Source organism: Salminus brasiliensis, chromosome 19 (assembly GCF_030463535.1).
Source record: "Salminus brasiliensis chromosome 19, fSalBra1.hap2, whole genome shotgun sequence".
Lineage (NCBI taxonomy): Eukaryota > Metazoa > Chordata > Actinopteri > Characiformes > Bryconidae > Salminus > Salminus brasiliensis.
This window is the reverse complement of record NC_132896.1, coordinates 19,320,971-19,339,803: the sequence shown is the minus strand read 5'-3', so window position 1 is coordinate 19,339,803 and position 18,833 is coordinate 19,320,971. Positions and strand designations below refer to the sequence as shown.

The window sequence follows — 18,833 nt, the reverse complement described above, 5'->3', positions numbered from 1 at the left end:
TGGAGACTTTGCTGCAGATCTTGCATTGGATTTTGGTTGACACATTTGCAGCGCTGAAATATAATTGTAAAAATAACATCAAATTGTTTGTAAAAGATATTTATGTAGTTGTTATGTGTATGGCTGAATAAAAAACTATGAGGGTTTACAGTACTTTATCTGGACATTGGCTATAAGTACAGGTATAAGTGAAGTATGATCAAACATCTCTTCTTCAACAACTAATAGCGTTTACACATTTACTACTACCTGTTAACTGTTTCACCTAGCTGGAGAGCAGCCTGTGAAACACTGTAAGCAGTTCACTGTCTGAAGAAAAGAGCGTCTCTCCTCCTCATGCTGATGCAGTTTCCTCCTCGGACACTGGGTGGCGCTGAATTTCCTGAGCACTGGGGGGGAGCTCGGATCTGGTGGGCTGAACACTACAGTGCCCTTCGTCTGCACACTGAGAACAACTTAGCGTTAGCTGTTGTCTATTTCGCTTGATAAAAAATGTCCACTACGACCGGCGGCGGAGAGTTCGGCAATCCTCTGCGGAAATTTAAGCTTGTGTTCCTGGGCGAGCAGAGCGGTAAGCGGCCTCAGACATGGCAAAGTCAAAATTCATGAGCAAAGACAGACAGGCCGAGTGTTGGGATGCTCCTGCCCACTTCACAAACAGATAGGGCTTATCAGGATACCTTAGGCATTGCAGTATGGAGAAACATTGGCGTAGAAACGCTCACGGTGATAGAGAAGCGACTTATCCTCAGTCATTAAAGCGAAAGCAGCTCCTTACAGGAAAACGGATCCATTCATTTGATCTGTTGTTGGGGCTAGCGGGCTAGCTAGCCAGCTAGCACTAGCTAACATCCACCCTGTTCATACTGGACATGTCCCTACTAGCTAGCTGTGCGTGCAGAATCAGTGCAGACCGTGTAGCGAGTGTTTTGCGAATGAAACCATAGCAAAAATAATCATCTGTGATTAATTGTGTACATTGATGGCGAAGGCATTAAGCCGTTACTCCAGTTGCTAGATATCTTTTATCCGTTACATATAATCACAGTTAGCTAGCTAGCTAAAAGCGAATGCTAAAGCTAGCTAGCTAGCTGTCTTTTACTGTTGTACCCAGCTGGTTAAAACGAAGCAGCCAGGTGTCTCGGACACGTCAGCGATGTTTTTATTATATTCATAACGTTGTAAAATAAAGTAGAAATGCCAATTTTATATCGTGTGGATTCTGGAGAATTTCTTTAAGCTCGTTTCTTTCTATGCAGTTAGCTAGCTAGCAAATGGCTAGCTGGCTACAGGTGCTAATCCCGTTAGCAGTTCAATTTCTCAGCAACGTCAGCTTAACTGGCTAGTTATGTCAGTGATGTGTCACACGGCGTGACTCTCCCACAGACAGCATCTTCCTTTTAGTTTCATAAGACTTTCAAATGATGTGTTCCTGTTATTTTTTACATTGACAGGTAGCATCGTCTCTTTTCAGAGAGCTCCTTTAGCTGAAGTCGGCACTAGCAATGTGGCAGTAGCAATGTGACACCACCCATGTTGCCAACTCAGCCACCTCGGTTCAGATAACCGAGTCCGACTGAATGGTTGTGTGTGTGTGTGTGTGTGTGTGTTGTGAGATTTGTTAATGTGTGCAGTTCACAACTAAAGTACTTCTTTTGTTTTTGCAGTTGGAAAGACTTCTCTTATCACCAGGTTCATGTATGACAGCTTCGATAACACCTATCAGGTACAACCGAGCAGCCATCCAGTGTCTTGTGATGCTCGAATCACCCGTTATAAATATTCAATCAGGGAACCTCTAGTTATGTTTTTATTCTTCTGTGATATGATGTAAAACTGTATTATGTATAATTATGATTATGATCATTATAATGAATGCTTGTCTAACTAACAAAGATGAATTTGATAGAATTAAGCAATGACTTCTTCTTACTTTAGGCAACAATTGGCATAGACTTTCTATCAAAAACCATGTACTTGGAGGATCGTACGGTAAGCAGCTTTCACCGTGGGTGACTAAGACTTTTAAGTGTGTCAAATTATACATTTAAATCTTATTTGTCTGTATATATATATTTTTTTGCATTTGCAAAAGTTTTGAGTCATGCTGTGACGGACTGAACTATTTTCCAGAGGTTGCACACCCTGTCCTGTGTTGTTCTTGTAAATAGCATGCCACAGCTTGATTTATGTCATATCTATATCCATTTAGCCTGTGTTGGTTTTTTTTTACCACACCGTAGATCAATGCTTTTTCAGTTTTCATTTGCATAGTACCTTGTGCATGTCTGTACCTCATGATTCATATCGTTTTTAGTTTTTCATTTTTGATTTGGTTGTGTGTTTGTCTACCCTCACTTTGCCCGTGGCTATTTGCCGAATGGGGCCCTTGCGGCTTGTGCCATACGGATGGTGGTAGATTCGGCTACAGCTGTGGGACACTGCAGGGCAGGAGCGTTTCCGTAGCCTCATCCCCAGCTACATTCGTGACTCTGCGGCCGCTGTGGTGGTCTATGATATAGCAAGTAGGTAGCTGGTGCTCCTGTTTTAGCCCATCGGAGTGCCCAGGGCACACGGTGGAGAAGGTTTGGAAGATGCTGAGGTGAATGGCACTCTTGCAGCTTAATTTGTCTGCTGGATAACTCAGAGCAGCTTTCTTATGGGGCTGCAGAAAAACCTAATGCACAAGTTAATGCAGCAAATAATAATTCAGTTGGACTGGGTGATGTTGATCAAATTAGTTATCACAATATTTTAATATACTCTAAATATAACATTGTCTTTAGATGATCTTTAAGTTTGCAAAAATAAAGTTACAAGCAGTCCAGCAAGACCAGACTTTCTGTGCTCATACATTGTGCTACAGGAATGTTTTGCATAAATGACAGTTTTAAGAAGTTCCCTTGGCATCACTGAGAAATATATTTTTTTTTCAATAGGTTTCCGAATGCAGTAGAATAAATAAAATGCATTTTAGAGCAGTAGTCCGACATCATTTAATTGTTCTGTTCATTTGGAGTAAATAATATTGGTAGCAGCAGGTAATTACTTTATTTACAATAATTGACATTGGACAGATGTTTATCTTTGAATGATGTTTAGATCGGATATTTGATGACACATTTATTGATCTAATAAAGAGCAGAATGTTAAGACGATGCTGCACTGGAATATCTGCATTTTTATTCCATTTATCCTCTGTAATGCTAATCCAGGTGAATGAATCCCTATTTCTAAACGTTTAGGTAGGGACATCAGAAGATATGTGCAAAAGAAATCGGCATTCCCATACCAGTGCATCCCAAATTCAAAGTGTTATCCAGGCAGAAAAGTGCTCTTAATGTCAATTAAATTAAATGTCTTTCATTTAAATGTTTGCAAAATAATATGAATCATTTCTTTGCAATTGTCAGGGGCTGATTACCATGGATAAAGAGTCAAAAAAAAGATTTTGAAAACCTAAAACAAGCACACTTGTATGATCGAGCATCATAAAATAGATTATCTGTCAATGATAATGATGAGGCTCAAAAGCAGCATCACAGTACATCAATATTATGGTATGAATGATATAGCTTAGCCCTAGTAGACAGACAATTGTTTGTCAGATGTTTAATAGTCTCTGTTTCCAGCAGATTTAAAGACATGCTGGAAAGATACAGGAGAGCTGCTGCAGAAAATAAGCATCTAGCTCAACAGAGGAAAAAAAAAAACATGCTGAACTGTCACATTGCACTGCAAAGGCTGGACACCCAGATGGTGGTGTGCCTTGGAGAAAAGAGTGTCCAGCATTACTTAAGCACAGAGAGTGTCATTCTTAAAGCATCTTGCAAAAAGCAGGAACAAGGGAATGCATCACTCATCCTAACTGCTTGCCTGCATGGAATGAGTCCTCCTAACATCTTGAAATCCTCCAGATGATTACTCGTGCCGTGCATCTTCTTCAGTTGGGCGATGTAATACATGTTGAGGTGCATTTCTGATTTCTGGATAGTTGTTTTTCTCTCTTTTTTTTTTTTTATTATTATTTTTTTTTTAACCCTGCTTTCTTGCGCTCCAATCTGCTCTGTTGTATCTTCACTCCTTTCTATCTTCCCTCTCTACAATTCTCTTTCCCCTTTGTCTTCTGCATGCCATCGACTGGCTCCTTAGGTGCGGCTGCAACTGTGGGACACTGCAGGGCAGGAGCGCTTCCGTAGCCTCATCCCCAGCTACATCCGCGACTCCACTATCGCTGTTGTGGTCTATGACATTACCAGTGAGTCAGAGCCACACTTGTTGGGTCAGCAGAGATTTATGTCCACAGGAGACAAGAGGCATAGTCCAGTAGTTCCAGACAGTTCATGGCTGGTCATGTTAATAATGCAGTTCTGTGGACTGGGAGATTTTCTTCCTATTCACCATTGTCTTCTGTAAACAGAAGCTTTAGATAAACTGTTAATGTGATACTTCCCACACGCTGTGGGAGAACAAAGCAAAGTGGTTCAGAGATGTTGCGCTACGTTCATGCACATTCAGTTTTTCAGCCTATTAGTGTCATGAAAGATTTCTGTCTTCAGTTAAACTGCCCTTCACTGTTTGTTCAACCTTTATACTAACAGTCCTCATGTGCACTTTCCTCTGATGGCTTGCTTTTGACATACAGTGAGTGTGATTGTTTTTTTGCAGATTAAAGAGCAGCTGAAGGAGATCTATGTCAGTGTTTTCTTTTTGTGCTTTAGATCTCAACTCCTTCCAGCAAACTTCCAAATGGATAGATGATGTCAGAACAGAGAGAGGAAGTGATGTCATTATCATGCTGGTTGGCAACAAAACAGACTTGGCTGATAAAAGGTACAGTCATGATGGAAGTGGAACTCTGTGGCTATTTGTACAAGTCGTACTGGTCGTGCTGGCCTGATAAATAGTATGAATATCACAGTAGTGTGAAAAGCCTCTCCCAGTCCAAATGCAAAGGCTTCATTCTTCTTCAAGCCATGTGCTTTATGTATTAAGTGTCTCATTTCATTTTACTTATTTAATCCTTATGATTTTGGTACAGTTTCCTCCTCATCACCAAAGTTGGAATTATGTTAACCTTTTTTATGTAAGGTTATTGCTTTTCCATTGCATGCCTCGTTTGGATTTCATTTATTTTGATTCCCTTTTATGACTTCTGTCTTTCCATCTTCATTATGATTTGAACCATTTTCACACACCTCCTTTCCGCTGGACTGTGGCAGGCAAGTTTCAGTAGAGGCTGCAGAGAAAAAAGCTCGGGAGCTCAGTGTGATGTACATAGAGACCAGCGCCAAGGCTGGGTATAACGTCAAGCAGGTGGGTCTTAAATAGCAGGTTTTGTTAAGATTTGACTAATGCCTAGTGGACACTACACGACTTTCAGAATCACAGAAGTACTCTTGATGCACAACAGATGACAACACCCCACTGTAATATAAACTTGTCTGATGTGCTAAACTGAAACTTGAGAGACGGGGGTGACTTAAACACACAGAACACTGCTAAGAATATTTATAAGTGTATATAATAGGTTGCTCTGAGTGGCAGTGGACAGCAGCTGTATTCAATATTTGCAGTTCTTTTCTCCAAAAACCTTTTGCAGACCTGAAAAGTCACGCCACATGAACATTCGTACAGTCGTCACATTTATAGCTGTTGTCAAAAATGTGTCAGTAATAGGAACTTTGAGGCTGAAATCGTGTAGTGTGCATTTAGCTCACCCAATGAATGGGTCAGTGAGCACTTTCTTCAAAGATATTACTGATTGTGGATTTGGCCACGTCATTAATGTTGTTTTGAATTAATTTGTTGGTGTTCTCTGATTGACTTGACACTTGCTGAGATGTTTGGTAATCTCTCAAGGCTGCTGTTTCTTCTTCTCAGCATATTATCAGACAACTAATCTTTCTCCTTTTCCTCCTTACTAATTTGAAGTTGAGTCTCTTTTCTTCTTTTTCTCTCTCTGTTTCCTTCTCTTTCTATTTTTTGTTGGCTTTTTTTTTGTTTTTTTTTCTCCTCTCTCCCCTTTGTCTATCTGTGTCCCACCCCTCCTGCTTGGGCCCGAGCAGACAGATCACCACGGAGGAGGGCGAACAGAGGGCTAAGGAACTGAATGTCATGTTCATTGAAACCAGTGCAAAGACTGGCTACAATGTCAAACAGGTATAGACTCAGTGAAACAAGGACAGGCCAGCCCCACCTACCACCTGCCCCCCATCAGCCAACTCTCTATGCCGCTGTTTCACTCTGTGTCTCACTCTCGCATTTCCTTTTGTTTTGCTATCCCTTCTGGCCTCACCCACACTCAGTCAGTGTTGTCAGATGTTTTTCCCCACACTTCACATGCATAGCGTCCTCTGCTAAAGGCTGCTCATTGGTCTCCTTTGCTCTTTGGTCAATTGTCTTTATCAAATTTTGTTTGTGTTTGGAGTTTGCTTGCTTGTAGCACTTCTTGTGACCTGCGCCATTTAAATTTGCATGTTGGTGAAATACTGCAACTTCAGCAAGCCTTGTTTTGGACGTGGAGACATATGTTCTTACAAAGTAGATTAGCATGGCCTGTCTCCTGTAGTATTGCCTTTGTAATCAGAATATTTAAATCATGCATTTGCTTAAACCTTTTTTTAATAGTACAGAATAACTGTACAGTGTCAGTGTAGTTATCTATCTACAATTTACATTTATTGGTCACAATGAGCCTGTTTACACCTGGCATTAACATGCCTTTTTGGCGATCGGATCACTTTTGGATTTCGGTGCTCAAAATAACAGGTGTAACCTTCCCTAGGATGCATCAAGATTGAATTACGCTCGCATCACTCAGACCACATTTGGAGGTGGTCAGAGGTGAATCTCATCCACATTTAACAAAAGAATAAACAGGTTGTGTTTTCTGTGATCAAACAGAGAATCTTTTCATGTTTTCTGATTAAGCCATTATGGGAATGCGATAAATTGGACAACCATAATGAGAACCCACTGTTTACTGGAATTAAATCAGAAACTATGTCCTTTTTCCTTTTTTTTTTTTTTTTTTTTTTAACAACACAGGCAAGTAAAATCAATTCTCATCTGGTCACACTGGAGATGCATTATAGTGACAAGTATAAGCAGAATCCGGTCAAAGTATATTCAGATATGCTTGGTGTTAACTGGCTCAGTGTGGCATTATTAGAGAACTGATTTCACTATTTGTTTGTTGTTTATTTTTACAGCTGTTCCGACGTGTTGCAGCAGCCTTGCCCGGGATGGATAGCACACCAGAGAAAAGCAAAGAGGACAGTATCCTTGTTGCTCTAGTTGTGACTCTGCCATGTGGAGGATATAGTCTAATAATGGAGGATATAGTCTAGAGGGGGGGGGGAATTAGATAAGTTGACTTGAGAATATGAGCAAAACATGTTTAACTTGAAACTGAGTCACATCTACACTTTCCGAGTTTCTGATGTATTCAAGTTGACTGCCCTTAACCTAATTCTCTCAGTGATTGATATCAAACTGGAGAAGCCTCCAGAACTGCCTGTGACTGAGAGCAGCTGCTCCTGCTAGTAACCACCTCCAGACCCCCACCAGCCCTGCCTCCTCCTCACCAACAGCTTGTCTCTCAGTGGCCACTCACTCCACTCAGTGGCCATGTGCCATTAGTTGGAGAACCTTTTATTTTCTCCCTCGACTCAGTGACTTTTCGGAGTAACCGTGTGGATGTGCTATTACTCTGTATTAAATCAGATTATCAAAAAAATATATATATATGTTAAAGGGAAAAAAAGAAATCACAGCATAGGTTAAATGCTCATCGATTCTCATCTATTCTGACTGCATGGCATTATATAGAACTGCAGACTGACACGGCTCAACTGCTCTTGGGTTCTCGCACCTTTTGGGCATCAGTGCTGTCGCGCTCATCGTTGTTATTGTTGTTTGTTTGAGAATCTCCAACTCAGTTTTGTTTGACCAAGGTCGCATAACTGGATGCCTTGCTGTTTAGTTTCAGTAAAGGGAGTGGCGAGGGAAACCAAGATGGCGTTGTAATGAGGAAGGTTTTTTTTGTGGGTTTATTGTGGGTTTTTTTTTGTTTTGTTTTACGTTCATAATTTGACATGTTTCATTTTCTTCTGATCAGACTGGTTCATATGAAAGCAGAAGAACCGGACACTGAGTGAAGGGATGATTTCTAGCTCAAGTGTGAGATTAAACGTCATCTCAACATGTGAGCCTGCATACACAGTAACATAATTGGATGCTGTCAAATTTGGTGTTAGGGACCAGTACAGTTTGAGTCTTTTGTTTCGTTACAGGATACAGGATAATGGCCAAAGAAGACTTCATATTAGTGTGGGTTATTTATAGGCAAACCTCTGCATTCTGGTCAGACTTGCTTTTGTACACAAGGCTTTTGGGGGGATTGCATGGAACGTGAATATACTTAGCTGGGGTAAAAAGCTGTGCATATTTGTTTTTGGTAATTTCAGTCATTCTAGATACTCGATTTCATGAAATCATATGCAACCTACCCATAAATTGTAATTGACCTGCCTTTCATAGTAGATTGTGTACTAACACAGCACAAAATGCCTAGATTAACACATGGCTCCTTGACGTAAGATGGGGCAGCATTGGCAATTCCCGCTGGAGTGTATACTGAATTTCTGCAGCTGCGTCTGGTATCTGTGCTCGCAGTCCCTTTGTTTGCCTTGTGTTTGGTACACCGTTGTAGGAACAGCATGCTATCTAAGGATGGTTTTTAGCACAAAAATGCCTTGCTTGTTTTGTCCAGTCACAGAGCAGCAAATGAAGCCACAGCATTGTGGTTTACCGAGGCCTGCTGATTCACATAGAGCCACAGAGGTTTTGTTGAGCGGAGTTTTGGAGTAATCTTTTTTTCTTTTTTTTTTTTTTCTTGTATTAACAGCAATTGCTTAGCGTGCAGAAGTGTCTTGAGGAGTTTAACCTGTGTTGCTATTGCTCGTTTTAAGACTGTTGGTTTTACGTGTTAATTTATTTATCTTGCTAGAACATAAAATACGTTGTATGCTTGGCCTGAGCGACAGTTATTAACACTTTGGGGCGAGGGGTGGGGGGTGGTGGGGCAAGCAGCTGATTTCTGGTTTGCCTTTCTGCTTGGCTACTGTATCACAGAAACCTGGTCGTGTACTTTCTCATCTCTACGGTCAAACTACTTATGACCTCTCCCTTTCAACTGTATGCTCTTTGTGTAGTTGTAAGAATATAGCCTGAGTGGGTCTATAGTTGCTGAAAGATATCACTGCTAACACATGCACGCACGCACATACACACTTTCAACTGTACACTCTCAGACGCCGCCAATAAACACACCGATTAGCTAGCTTGTTTTACAATGTTAGCGTTTGGCATTATTTGGATATGTAAGTATTTAATTACGAGAAACAACTGAATCCTGAACAGTTCTACCACATGTCGTCACCAACTGAAAACTCAGCTGTGTGCTATTCTGAAGTGTTTGTCTATTTGAAATATGCTGTCTACTAGTGTTTTAGCAAAGTTTGTGTGGAAAAAATGTACTATTATCTGCTGTAAAAAGGAAGGTTAAAGACAGACTGAATATCACATGTAATAAAAGATATTTCACCAAATGTGTTGGAGATTTGTCGAGATTGCACTGTATGGAATGGCTGCTATTACATCAGTTAGGTTGTCACTTTTTTAGTGTAGTGATCTCAAATGACCAGTGTTAGGAGTTTTTATTTTTTAGATATCTGCTCTAGGAAGAGATTGGATTTAACAATATGATGTATTTATCTTTATCATGATAATAAACGGACAGTTATCACCGTTTTTTTTTTCCATTAAATGAAAATCTAGCATGTAAATATTGTTCAAAACATTTTTAAATAATCGTGTCTTAGATGTCCCAAGAAACAACGCATTTACATGCAACTTCCTATATGATATGTAAACTGTTTGCCCATAAAATGTATTTTGATATTGCTTAATATGTGCAATAGGCCACCCATAGGATGAAATCAGAAGATGTGGGACCTCATAAATGCTCCAGTGACTCCCTTATTAGACTGTATATAGGTTTTGTTTGTCACAATCCTCCTAAATGTACAGCTGGGTTTATTAATACAGGACAGTGAGGTTTTTTTTTTGTACTGTTGCCTCAGTTTACCACCTGAATGGGCTTGAAATGGGGTTGAAATTCTAGAGGTTTAAAAAATATGTATTTATTTAATTACACACTTTTTTTACACTGCCCCTCCATGTCCACAGGCTCTCAGGTAAACGGACTGACTTGGTTTCACGGCCAGGTGTGGCCAGTTTTGTCATTATCACAAATGAAGGAGGAGGAGGGGGGTTGAGGGAAACTCTCAATATGCGATCCAGTGTAGTATCGATGCAGCTGAAGGAGGTCAGCCACGAAGTCTGTCACCTCCATCTTCATCACGTTAGGTTTAGGTCATTAGTTCACAGTTGAGCTGAGCGTCCCCGCGTCACCTAGTTTCGGTCCATGACTCTGTGTTTGTGTGTGTGTGTGTGTGTGTGTGTGTGGGGTGGGGGGGGGGGGGGGGGGGGGGGGTGTTCACATGTTCAAGAGTGACGACAATGTGAAAGCAGTAACACCTACAGTGTGATAGGCCAGTATCCCTAACCGCACCCACCGACACTCAGGCCATGCGACACACCTAGCATTAGGAGCTAACGCCTATGTAAGAGATGTGTGTTAGATGGCGGACCTACAGAAAGCTAACCCGTGTATAAAAAGCTTCAGCTTGTCTTACAGTTGTGTTCAGCTCGGCTGAGTTAAGACAGCAGGCCAGAGCTCCTCCACTCAGCACAGACTCAGACAGTGGGCGTGTTGCCCCCAACACCTCACACCTGTACAACTCCAGGAAGTCCTGTTAAGGGCCTTTACTGGTAGCTGCAGAATTGACAAAAATCTAGTCCGACCTGAAATGCTAAGCCGGCGTTGACGAGGAAGAAGCACGACTACCCGTCAGAGAGCGCTGAATCCCCACTGAGATTCACCAAGTCTGCTTTTAAAAGACGAGGCGAGGACAGGTTTAGTGCTGTTCGTGTTTTTCTAGCTGTCGTTAGCCATGTCTCTGGGCTCGGGGATAATTCCGGATGAATCCGTTTTCGCTGACTTCAGAAAACAGTGCATATCGACGGAGAACTGGCAGAGCAAATACAATAAGAACGGAATGGAGGTGTGGGTCGAGGTGCCCTCCATGAACTCTCCTCAAGGAAACAAGAGCAACTTCTCCAGAGTGCACAAAATCAAGGTAAGGTGTGTCGTATAATAATAATAATAATAATAATATTAATAATAATAATAATTTATTAGTATTATTTAATAATAATAATAATAATAATAAATTATTATTATTTAATAATAACAATCTTTTCTGTAACGTGTAGGACCAAAAGCAGGTCTCGTGTGTGTTTATTTTTATATCTATTATTTTTGTCCGTTTTTAGTTTTCTCTATGGGTTGAACCCTGTAGCTGCTCTGTACACGGTGTACAGTCTAATTCTGGACCAATAGAAATGCTCTAAATTACTTGGAGTAAACTCTTCTTTTTTCCATTCAAAGTTTTTTCCCCTCTCTTGTAAAGTCACCATTTTGGACAAACATGGTTGTCATGGTTGACAACCATGAGAGAGGAAATAAATAAATAAATAAATATATGTATGTATGTGTGTGTGTGTGTGTGTGTGTGTGTGTGTGTGTGTGTGTGTGTATATACATGCATACAAAATTACACACCATACCCATTATTCACCTGTTATGTATTGTACTGATGTACTAACTGGACTACATGAGAACCTCACGCAGTTTTTCCTGTGTCTTCCACCCAGTGTAAAATTTCCATAGGTGATGTCTCAGCGGCCACCATGTACGACGTTCTACATGACAATAAGTATCGGAAGACGTGGGACCCTGCCATGCTCGAGAGCTTTGAAATAGCTCGTCTTGCACCCAATGCCGATGTGGGCTACTATTCATGTGAGTTTTTCCCTCAACAAGTGGCTCTGTTCTAGCTGCTTTACTTTCTTCTGGTTATCAGAAACACACATCACTTGCTTTTTGTTTTTGTCCCAAGTTGTGGAGTTGTGGTCTGTATTTGTCATCTATTTAGTATTAATCTTAAACCCGTGCTCTCTCTCTGATATGCACGCTAAATATGCACTGGGAGAGTTTTCAGTGTCTTACTCTTGATTTACAGGGCTGTGTCCCAAGCCCCTGAAAAATAGAGATGTGGTTACCCTGAGGTCTTGGCAGGCATCTGAAGATGAATACATCATCGTGAACTACTCCGTCAAGCATGCGGTATGTCAGTCTCCGTGTTGACAAACCTAATCTGTTTGTAGTTTTGCGTAATGCCTTAAAGTCTGCTTTGGATAATGTGTGTAGTTGTTTCATCAAGATCCTGTAATCTAAATTGATGAGTGGTTGATGAGGGCTCTTGTTTACTATAGAAATACCCTCCACGAAAAGACTTGGTGAGGGCGGTCTCCCATTTGACCGGTTATTTGGTGAAACCAACCGGGCCAAACAGCTGCTCTTTCACCTACCTCTCACAGGCTGACCCTAAGGGTAAGACGAGATCTTGCATGTTTCATATCTTGCATATTTCAGATCTCGCATGTTGTGTAAACGCCATACTCAAATTCTCCTCCATTAGGTTCCCTTCCCAAGTGGGCGGTCAACAAGGCATCTCAGGTCCTAGCTCCCAAAGTAAGTCAATTGTTTGTTTTAATCTGAATTTTGGCACAGTTTGTACATCAGCTGCCTTTTCTCTTACATTTACTTGTTTCACAGTGTTGTGTAGTTCATCAGGGTTTAGGTCAGTTGAAGCAGGGCTTTTTTCCAATAATCAATATTTCCTTATTCCTTATATTGGCCTTATTCACCACCTGTTTGTAGGAATAAATTTCTTTCTAAAACCCACTTACAGAGTTTTCAAAGATTGTGACATTCACCAGTGTTGTCTTATTTCGGAATTTGCTCAATGTACAAGGACAATGGGATCCGTGGTTAAGAGCATAGTTGGGAACAGGTTTGCTCAGGAACAAAAAAGGAAAATTCTCAGAAAGACATTAGTGAATAAGGCCTGTTGGCCGAAGTATTTGATTTACAGTAGGTGGGCCTTCAATTCACCAACATTTTCTAGATGCATCTTAATTTTGTTCTTGGGAGGGGGGCGGGAAAGGGAGGGGAGGGGAGTATCATTAAAAAGAATGATGTGCATGTAAACAGCAGAATTGTCCACAGCTCTGCTCTTATAATGATGGATCCAATTTCCCTCATAAATTAAAGAAATTCCAAATAAGAAAACAGTGAGAAATGTCAGAATCTTTGTTAAACTCTTCTTAAGAATGGTTGGTGAATGAGGCCCATTGTTTTCAGTAATGATGAACCTGGTGGTTAAGCACACCTGAAATACTGCTTTTTATATTCTAGACGAAGTAACTTGCTGGGAATGATTTTTAATAATGTGTGCAAGCTTTGAGAAGGCTAGCTTTCCTGCCTTTTGATGACTGCTGTATCCCTAGAGACCCACTTGGAGTTCTTGTTTAGTGTGCTTCGAACACGCCTGTGGAACCTGCTTATCTGGTTTCAGACAAATGTTCTACCACTGCCCTTTAAAACTATTAACTACTAAGGCCAAAGTATACCTTTAAGAAAGACTTTACATTTAATCTTAGTTTTCCAGTGGTGGGGTTTCTGAATCTCATGATTACAAAACCTCTCTCACATTTGCTATAGAAAATATTAACAGACCAAGTAATGAGTCTTATAGGGGAAGAGCAGCCACACTTTGTAAAGATTTGTTACCTAACAAAACACAGTGATTAGTGTCTCAACAGATCTATCAGATGAACTGTAGTTACCCACCGGGTTGCCATTCCACTGATTATACAACAATGTCTAAGCATTACTAAACAACACTAGCATTCTCGTACTTCTGTTGTCCCACAAGCAAACATCCAGATAACCAACTCAAATGAGAAAAATGCTGCTCTAATCCAGATATGCCACGACCCAGCCTGAAAAGCAAGATTCCAATGTCAAGTTTTAGTGCGCACAGGAAAAAACAGGGCTGACTGTCACGGTCATATCCGTCGATACTTGCGCCACCACCTCAGCCCCACCCTTTTCCGTCACTCCACAGGTTATGAAAAGCGTGTACAAGGCGGGTCAGAACTACCCTGCGTGGAAGGCGCTGAATTCTCCAGAACACAAGCCCTGGCTCTACCCCATACAGAGTGAACTTCCTATGATGAATCCAATGGAGCTGACCATCCAGCGTGGAGACTCGCTGGAGAATGTGGACGAGAGTTCAAGCTGGGACGCACAGGAAAATGAGGACAGTAGCTGAAGAGTAGCAAGGAGCAATGAAGAAATGGACACTTGATCCTTTAGCCTCCCCTCTTGACCCCATTTGACCCTAGTAGTTAGCACTGTTTGTGTACCTGACCCCTACCTGTACCTGATTTTTTATTTTATTTTTTTTGCTGGAATAGAAGTGTTTATAGCTACTGGCACCTAAAGCTGTGCCGCCTGACGTTAAATGAAGTGAAGTTTGTTTACCACAATTTTGTACAGAATTTATATATCCAGAATCAAGTTTTCTAATTTCAAGTGAGAATGTGGTTAAGGTGGCTAAAGCTGAGAGTATTTGGGGAAAAAAAATTAAATGCAGATAAATATTTTACTCTTGTTCTTTTAATTAAAGTAAGCCTTTGTCTACTTTGTAGCTATGACATTTTAGGCTTTTTCATTTATTTACATGAGCACAAACATGTGGCGTACATAAAAGTAAAAGACCTCTCTGGAAGAACGGAGAGATTACTTCAACTCAAAGTAAGGGCGCAAAGTCATCCTTACACTTCATGCATCTGTTTGCATTCCTTGTCAAAGGGTGTGTTTATATTGGTGTGTGAATGGTTGCTTTGACTTGAGATAGCACCAAGTGAGCAAGGTGCTTAATTGCTGTATGATATGACCAAATGCTTGTGGGAATAAGAATGGCTGTTATATTACCTCAGATTTATTTATTACTTGAACCAAAATGAACTGTGAAAAGCAAGAGTTAAAGTACAACGTCTGGCTTCATTATTCTTAAATCTTTTTCTCAATCCAAGACATTCATGTCCAAGCTGCTGACTCATGAATGGCTTTGTAATTTTGCTGATGAGGTTATTCAGGTATTTCAAAGCAGAGGTGAAAAATAAAAATTGCAGAGCATCGGAGTTCCTGCTAAGGATTTCAAAAAGCACATCATCTACACTGATGTCCCTTCATGATTGATTATTTTGAGAAGACACTGAAAAGGGATGCTTACTTAGATGTTTACTTTTATACAAGTCTGTCTACATGTCTTCATTCAGCAGATGGAACTTTTAAAATAATAATAAACTATGGAAATCTTGTCTATGTAACCAAAACATCAGTTTATTGGGTTTCTAAACAAAAACATGAGAGGGCACATATTATTTTAATGTCCTACACATAAGACCAACAAGTACAAAGGTTTTATTAATAGTGTTATTCTTTCAAAAACAAGCATTTTAAGATAAGTTAGTACCTCACAACCAAAAGGTTTGCAGAGGCGACCTGCATTTAGAAATGGTGAACCATTAATCATAGAATAATACATATTTAAGGTTCACAGCTAAACATAACCCCTCTGTTTCATATAATACATAATTGATAGTTACATCGTTCAGTAGCACAATTATTAGTCAAGATGGAAATATGATGATCACACTTTTAAACGTAATGTTATTAAAAAAAAAAAGCAAGACAGATGACTTGTATTAAAGATTTGTCAGTTACTAACATGCTAATCCATATAGGGTCAATCAGTGGGTTTTTTCAATCATGTCAAACTGTCTTGCTGTATTCATCAATAAATAATCCATGCTCATTTCATATTTTGACAACATCCCAAATACAAGAATGTACATAATAAGTGGTTACAGTATTGACACAATTATTAAAACAAGACTGCAGGAAAGATCATGCGGCCTTGCAATTTAAAGTTCAAACTGTCCTGTTTGCTTCAGATTGAAGCAGTGTTTTAAACGATCCTCCATATGTGGAGTACATTTTCTTGCCTACATGGGGCTGTAACACAGACAGTGGCTCTATTATACAAGAGAGAGGTAAGAATGCACTGATCCGGAAACTGTATATACATTGTCTGGGTTAATATTCTGCGTTTCTACAGTACAACACTCATGTTAGCAATATTTTAAATATATGCCAAATCTAAATATCTGTCTGGTGTTGAAAATATTGTTTAAAAAGATCTGACAATAACGATGATTCAGATCTCACTGTACATCCCTAATGAGAGGGTGTATTTCAGTAAGCAATTAGGATGAAGAGGATGAAGATGGTGTAATGAGTGTTGGAAATGAGCACCACGGCCTCAGTGACTCTTTTTATTCTTCAGCATACCTCTGCCGCCTAGTGTACAGTCCTCTCCTTCTGCCTCTGGTAATCTAACAAAGGAGATGCGTAATGAATATTCATTTGAAATAACAAACAGGATGTTTTTTTTTCTGTTGTACATCACTACCCCGCCTACTCTGTCATAAATAAGAAAACTCACTGTAAGGGAAGTAGCGCACCCTCATCAGAATCTCTCTAGCAGTCTTCAGAATCTCCACAGCCTTCGGAAAAAGTTAACAATTACAATTAAAAAGTTAGCAATACTAATGTGTGGAAAGGGAAAACATGTTAGGTTTGTTATTGCTTTTATTGATCACTTACCCTTGAATGCTCTATGTCCTGAAAGTCCACCTCATTAACTGACAGCACCTGATCTCCTTCCTGAAGTCCTGCCCTGTGTGCATCAGAATCTGGCACCACCTATCAAAACATCCCAAAGAGAGAGAGAGAGAGAGAGAATTCCTAAACAGGGTGTCCAGGCTTTTTCACCAGCTGTTATGATAATCAGAGAAACGGAGTTCAGTTGAGCTGAATATGAAAGTGATGAAAACATAAGCAATAAATTAGAAATACCTTAGAAATAAAGATACCAAGCTGAGAAGCCTTTCCACCTCTGATATTAAAGCCCAGTTGTGCTCCAGGAGGCTTTTTCAAGACTATTGTTCGTGGTAAGAACTGTGTAAGTTCATTGTTATAATCAGGGTGGTTTATCCTCTGGCAGGGAAACAACAGTGACATTAGGTTGTGTACAATTACTTTTGTACATCATTTTTAATTCAAGTTTAATAGAGTAAGAGGTTTCTTACATCCTGAGCAGGAATCCATGCAGGGGGGTTTTCATAGGAAGGCAGAAAAACAACTGGCAGTTGATAGTCATCGTACGGAATTTTCTGATCCATATTCCATGTGCTAAAAAGGTGCACAGTGAAGACATCGTTTCTTAGAGTCACAAACTCTGTCATGTAATAACGACACCTTAACTACGTGAGAATTTGTGGCATCTTACAGGTGATAAACGTAAACTTTTTATGTAATGGGTTTAAAAGAAATCTAGAATATCGTCTACAATAATTGTTATCTCCTCTTTTTTTTTTAAATAATACGGTCAGCATCGTAGAGAGCAACGAAACAGAAAAATAGACCGAGTCGCTGAAAAAACAACGAAATACACGGTTCATTCACTTTTTTGAAATGTTTAATATTTTCACTAATATTTTACGTGTTTTTAAGATGAAACTCACCTAGTCCTGTGCTTCCGTCCCCGTCCTCTTCTTCCTCTTCCTCCTCCTCCTCCTCTTCTTCGTCTGGCCGATGTTACAGATAGCTGTATCGCCGCCTACTGATGCCTGGGCTCATTCGCACTTTACTGCGCGGATACAGCGATATTCCGTTAAACGATCACATGAGTAAAAAAGGAAAACTGGAGACTTTTACATTTACATTTATAAGAACGGTATCTGTTCATGCATTTTTAATATATTCAAAATCAATAAATAATGTTTTTTGACTTTAAATGCACTACTTCCCTGTCAGTTTTCAGCAAATTGATTGTTTTGGCATTTCCTATTCACAAATGATTAACGCAAAGTGATTTCAGCTCAACAACGTGATCATTTATCTTAAAACCGACCTGAAGCAGCTACACACTCCGCTTTGATTTTTCCAGGAAACGAAAAGCCAGCATTCAGGGGGGGAATAAAGTGTGCATGTAAAGCTAAATCCAGAGGAAAAGTGTATACAACACACACAAACAAGCACGAAGACAGAAGAAATAAAGCTAAAAAATAAAGAACAACAAAAATAAACAGTGAACGATTGTCAATAAATGAATCAGAATAATAAATAAATACTCTTGAGTAAAAACAAGTGAAATGATCGATCTCGTCTGATCTAGGATGGCAAGCGGCCAGGTCAGCACCTAGGTGGGAGACCACGTGGCAATACCAGGCGCTGTAAGCTACTTTCTATACATTCTTAACAGAAAAAAGATGGTCTGCTTCTGGTGACGGATTATAAATAGGCTTATTTCTAGCACTTTTACCGCTTATGGCCATACCACCTCTAGAACACCCTGTCTTGTCTGATTTAGGAAGATGAGCAGGGTGGGGCCTGGTCAGTGCTTGGGTAGGAGACCACTTGGCTCTGGTTAGAGCTAAAAAAATGTTTTCCTACTTTTGCTAGGTGTTCCCTCAGTATTTCACAAATCCCAAACACAGAAAGTGTCAATCTTTTTTTTTTTTTTTTTTTAATCTGCTTATGGTACCTGCTCAGTACTCAGTCCCAGGAGACCACCTAGGAGTATCAGAGGCTGTAAGCTTTTCCATCCTGGCTCAGGTTGCCACCAAGTCTATCTTTCTTTCTTTTGCTAGGTGTTCTCTCAGTA

The 18,833-nt window shown here is 40.1% G+C and overlaps 3 protein-coding genes across 6 annotated transcripts; 2 read left to right on the top strand and 1 right to left on the bottom strand.

The window, feature by feature from the left end:
* The first annotated feature begins 396 nt into the window (after positions 1-396).
* rab41 (RAB41, member RAS oncogene family) lies at positions 397-9,614 on the top strand. 4 transcript variants are annotated; one of them, XM_072663280.1, is made up of 8 exons: positions 397-571; positions 1,668-1,726; positions 1,939-1,992; positions 4,153-4,258; positions 4,722-4,833; positions 6,069-6,162; positions 7,215-7,281; positions 7,484-9,614. In XM_072663280.1, the coding sequence occupies exons 1-8, from the start codon at positions 493-495 to the stop codon at positions 7,546-7,548; spliced, it is 636 nt and encodes a 211-aa protein (XP_072519381.1). In that variant the 5' UTR covers positions 397-492; the 3' UTR covers positions 7,549-9,614. The 4 variants fall into 4 exon arrangements, with proteins under 4 accessions (XP_072519381.1, XP_072519383.1, XP_072519382.1 ...); XM_072663282.1 differs by lacking the exon at positions 6,069-6,162 and adding an exon at positions 5,223-5,316; XM_072663281.1 differs by lacking the exon at positions 4,153-4,258 and adding an exon at positions 2,420-2,525.
* Positions 9,615-10,709: 1,095 nt separating this feature from the next.
* Positions 10,710-14,754, top strand: stard14 (START domain containing 14). Its single transcript, XM_072663117.1, has 6 exons — positions 10,710-11,267; positions 11,845-11,992; positions 12,213-12,316; positions 12,466-12,583; positions 12,672-12,724; positions 14,163-14,754. Exons 1-6 carry the CDS (start codon positions 11,082-11,084, stop codon positions 14,367-14,369), a joined length of 816 nt encoding a protein of 271 aa, XP_072519218.1. The 5' UTR covers positions 10,710-11,081; the 3' UTR covers positions 14,370-14,754.
* A 666-nt stretch (positions 14,755-15,420) lies between these two features.
* On the bottom strand, positions 15,421-17,771 carry pdzd11 (PDZ domain containing 11). Its single transcript, XM_072663118.1, has 6 exons — positions 17,692-17,771; positions 17,257-17,359; positions 17,024-17,164; positions 16,772-16,870; positions 16,611-16,671; positions 15,421-16,500 (listed from the first exon to the last, which is right to left on the bottom strand). The coding sequence occupies exons 2-6, from the start codon at positions 17,347-17,349 to the stop codon at positions 16,466-16,468; spliced, it is 429 nt and encodes a 142-aa protein (XP_072519219.1). The 5' UTR covers positions 17,350-17,359; positions 17,692-17,771; the 3' UTR covers positions 15,421-16,465.
* Between the last annotated feature and the right edge of the window lie 1,062 nt (positions 17,772-18,833).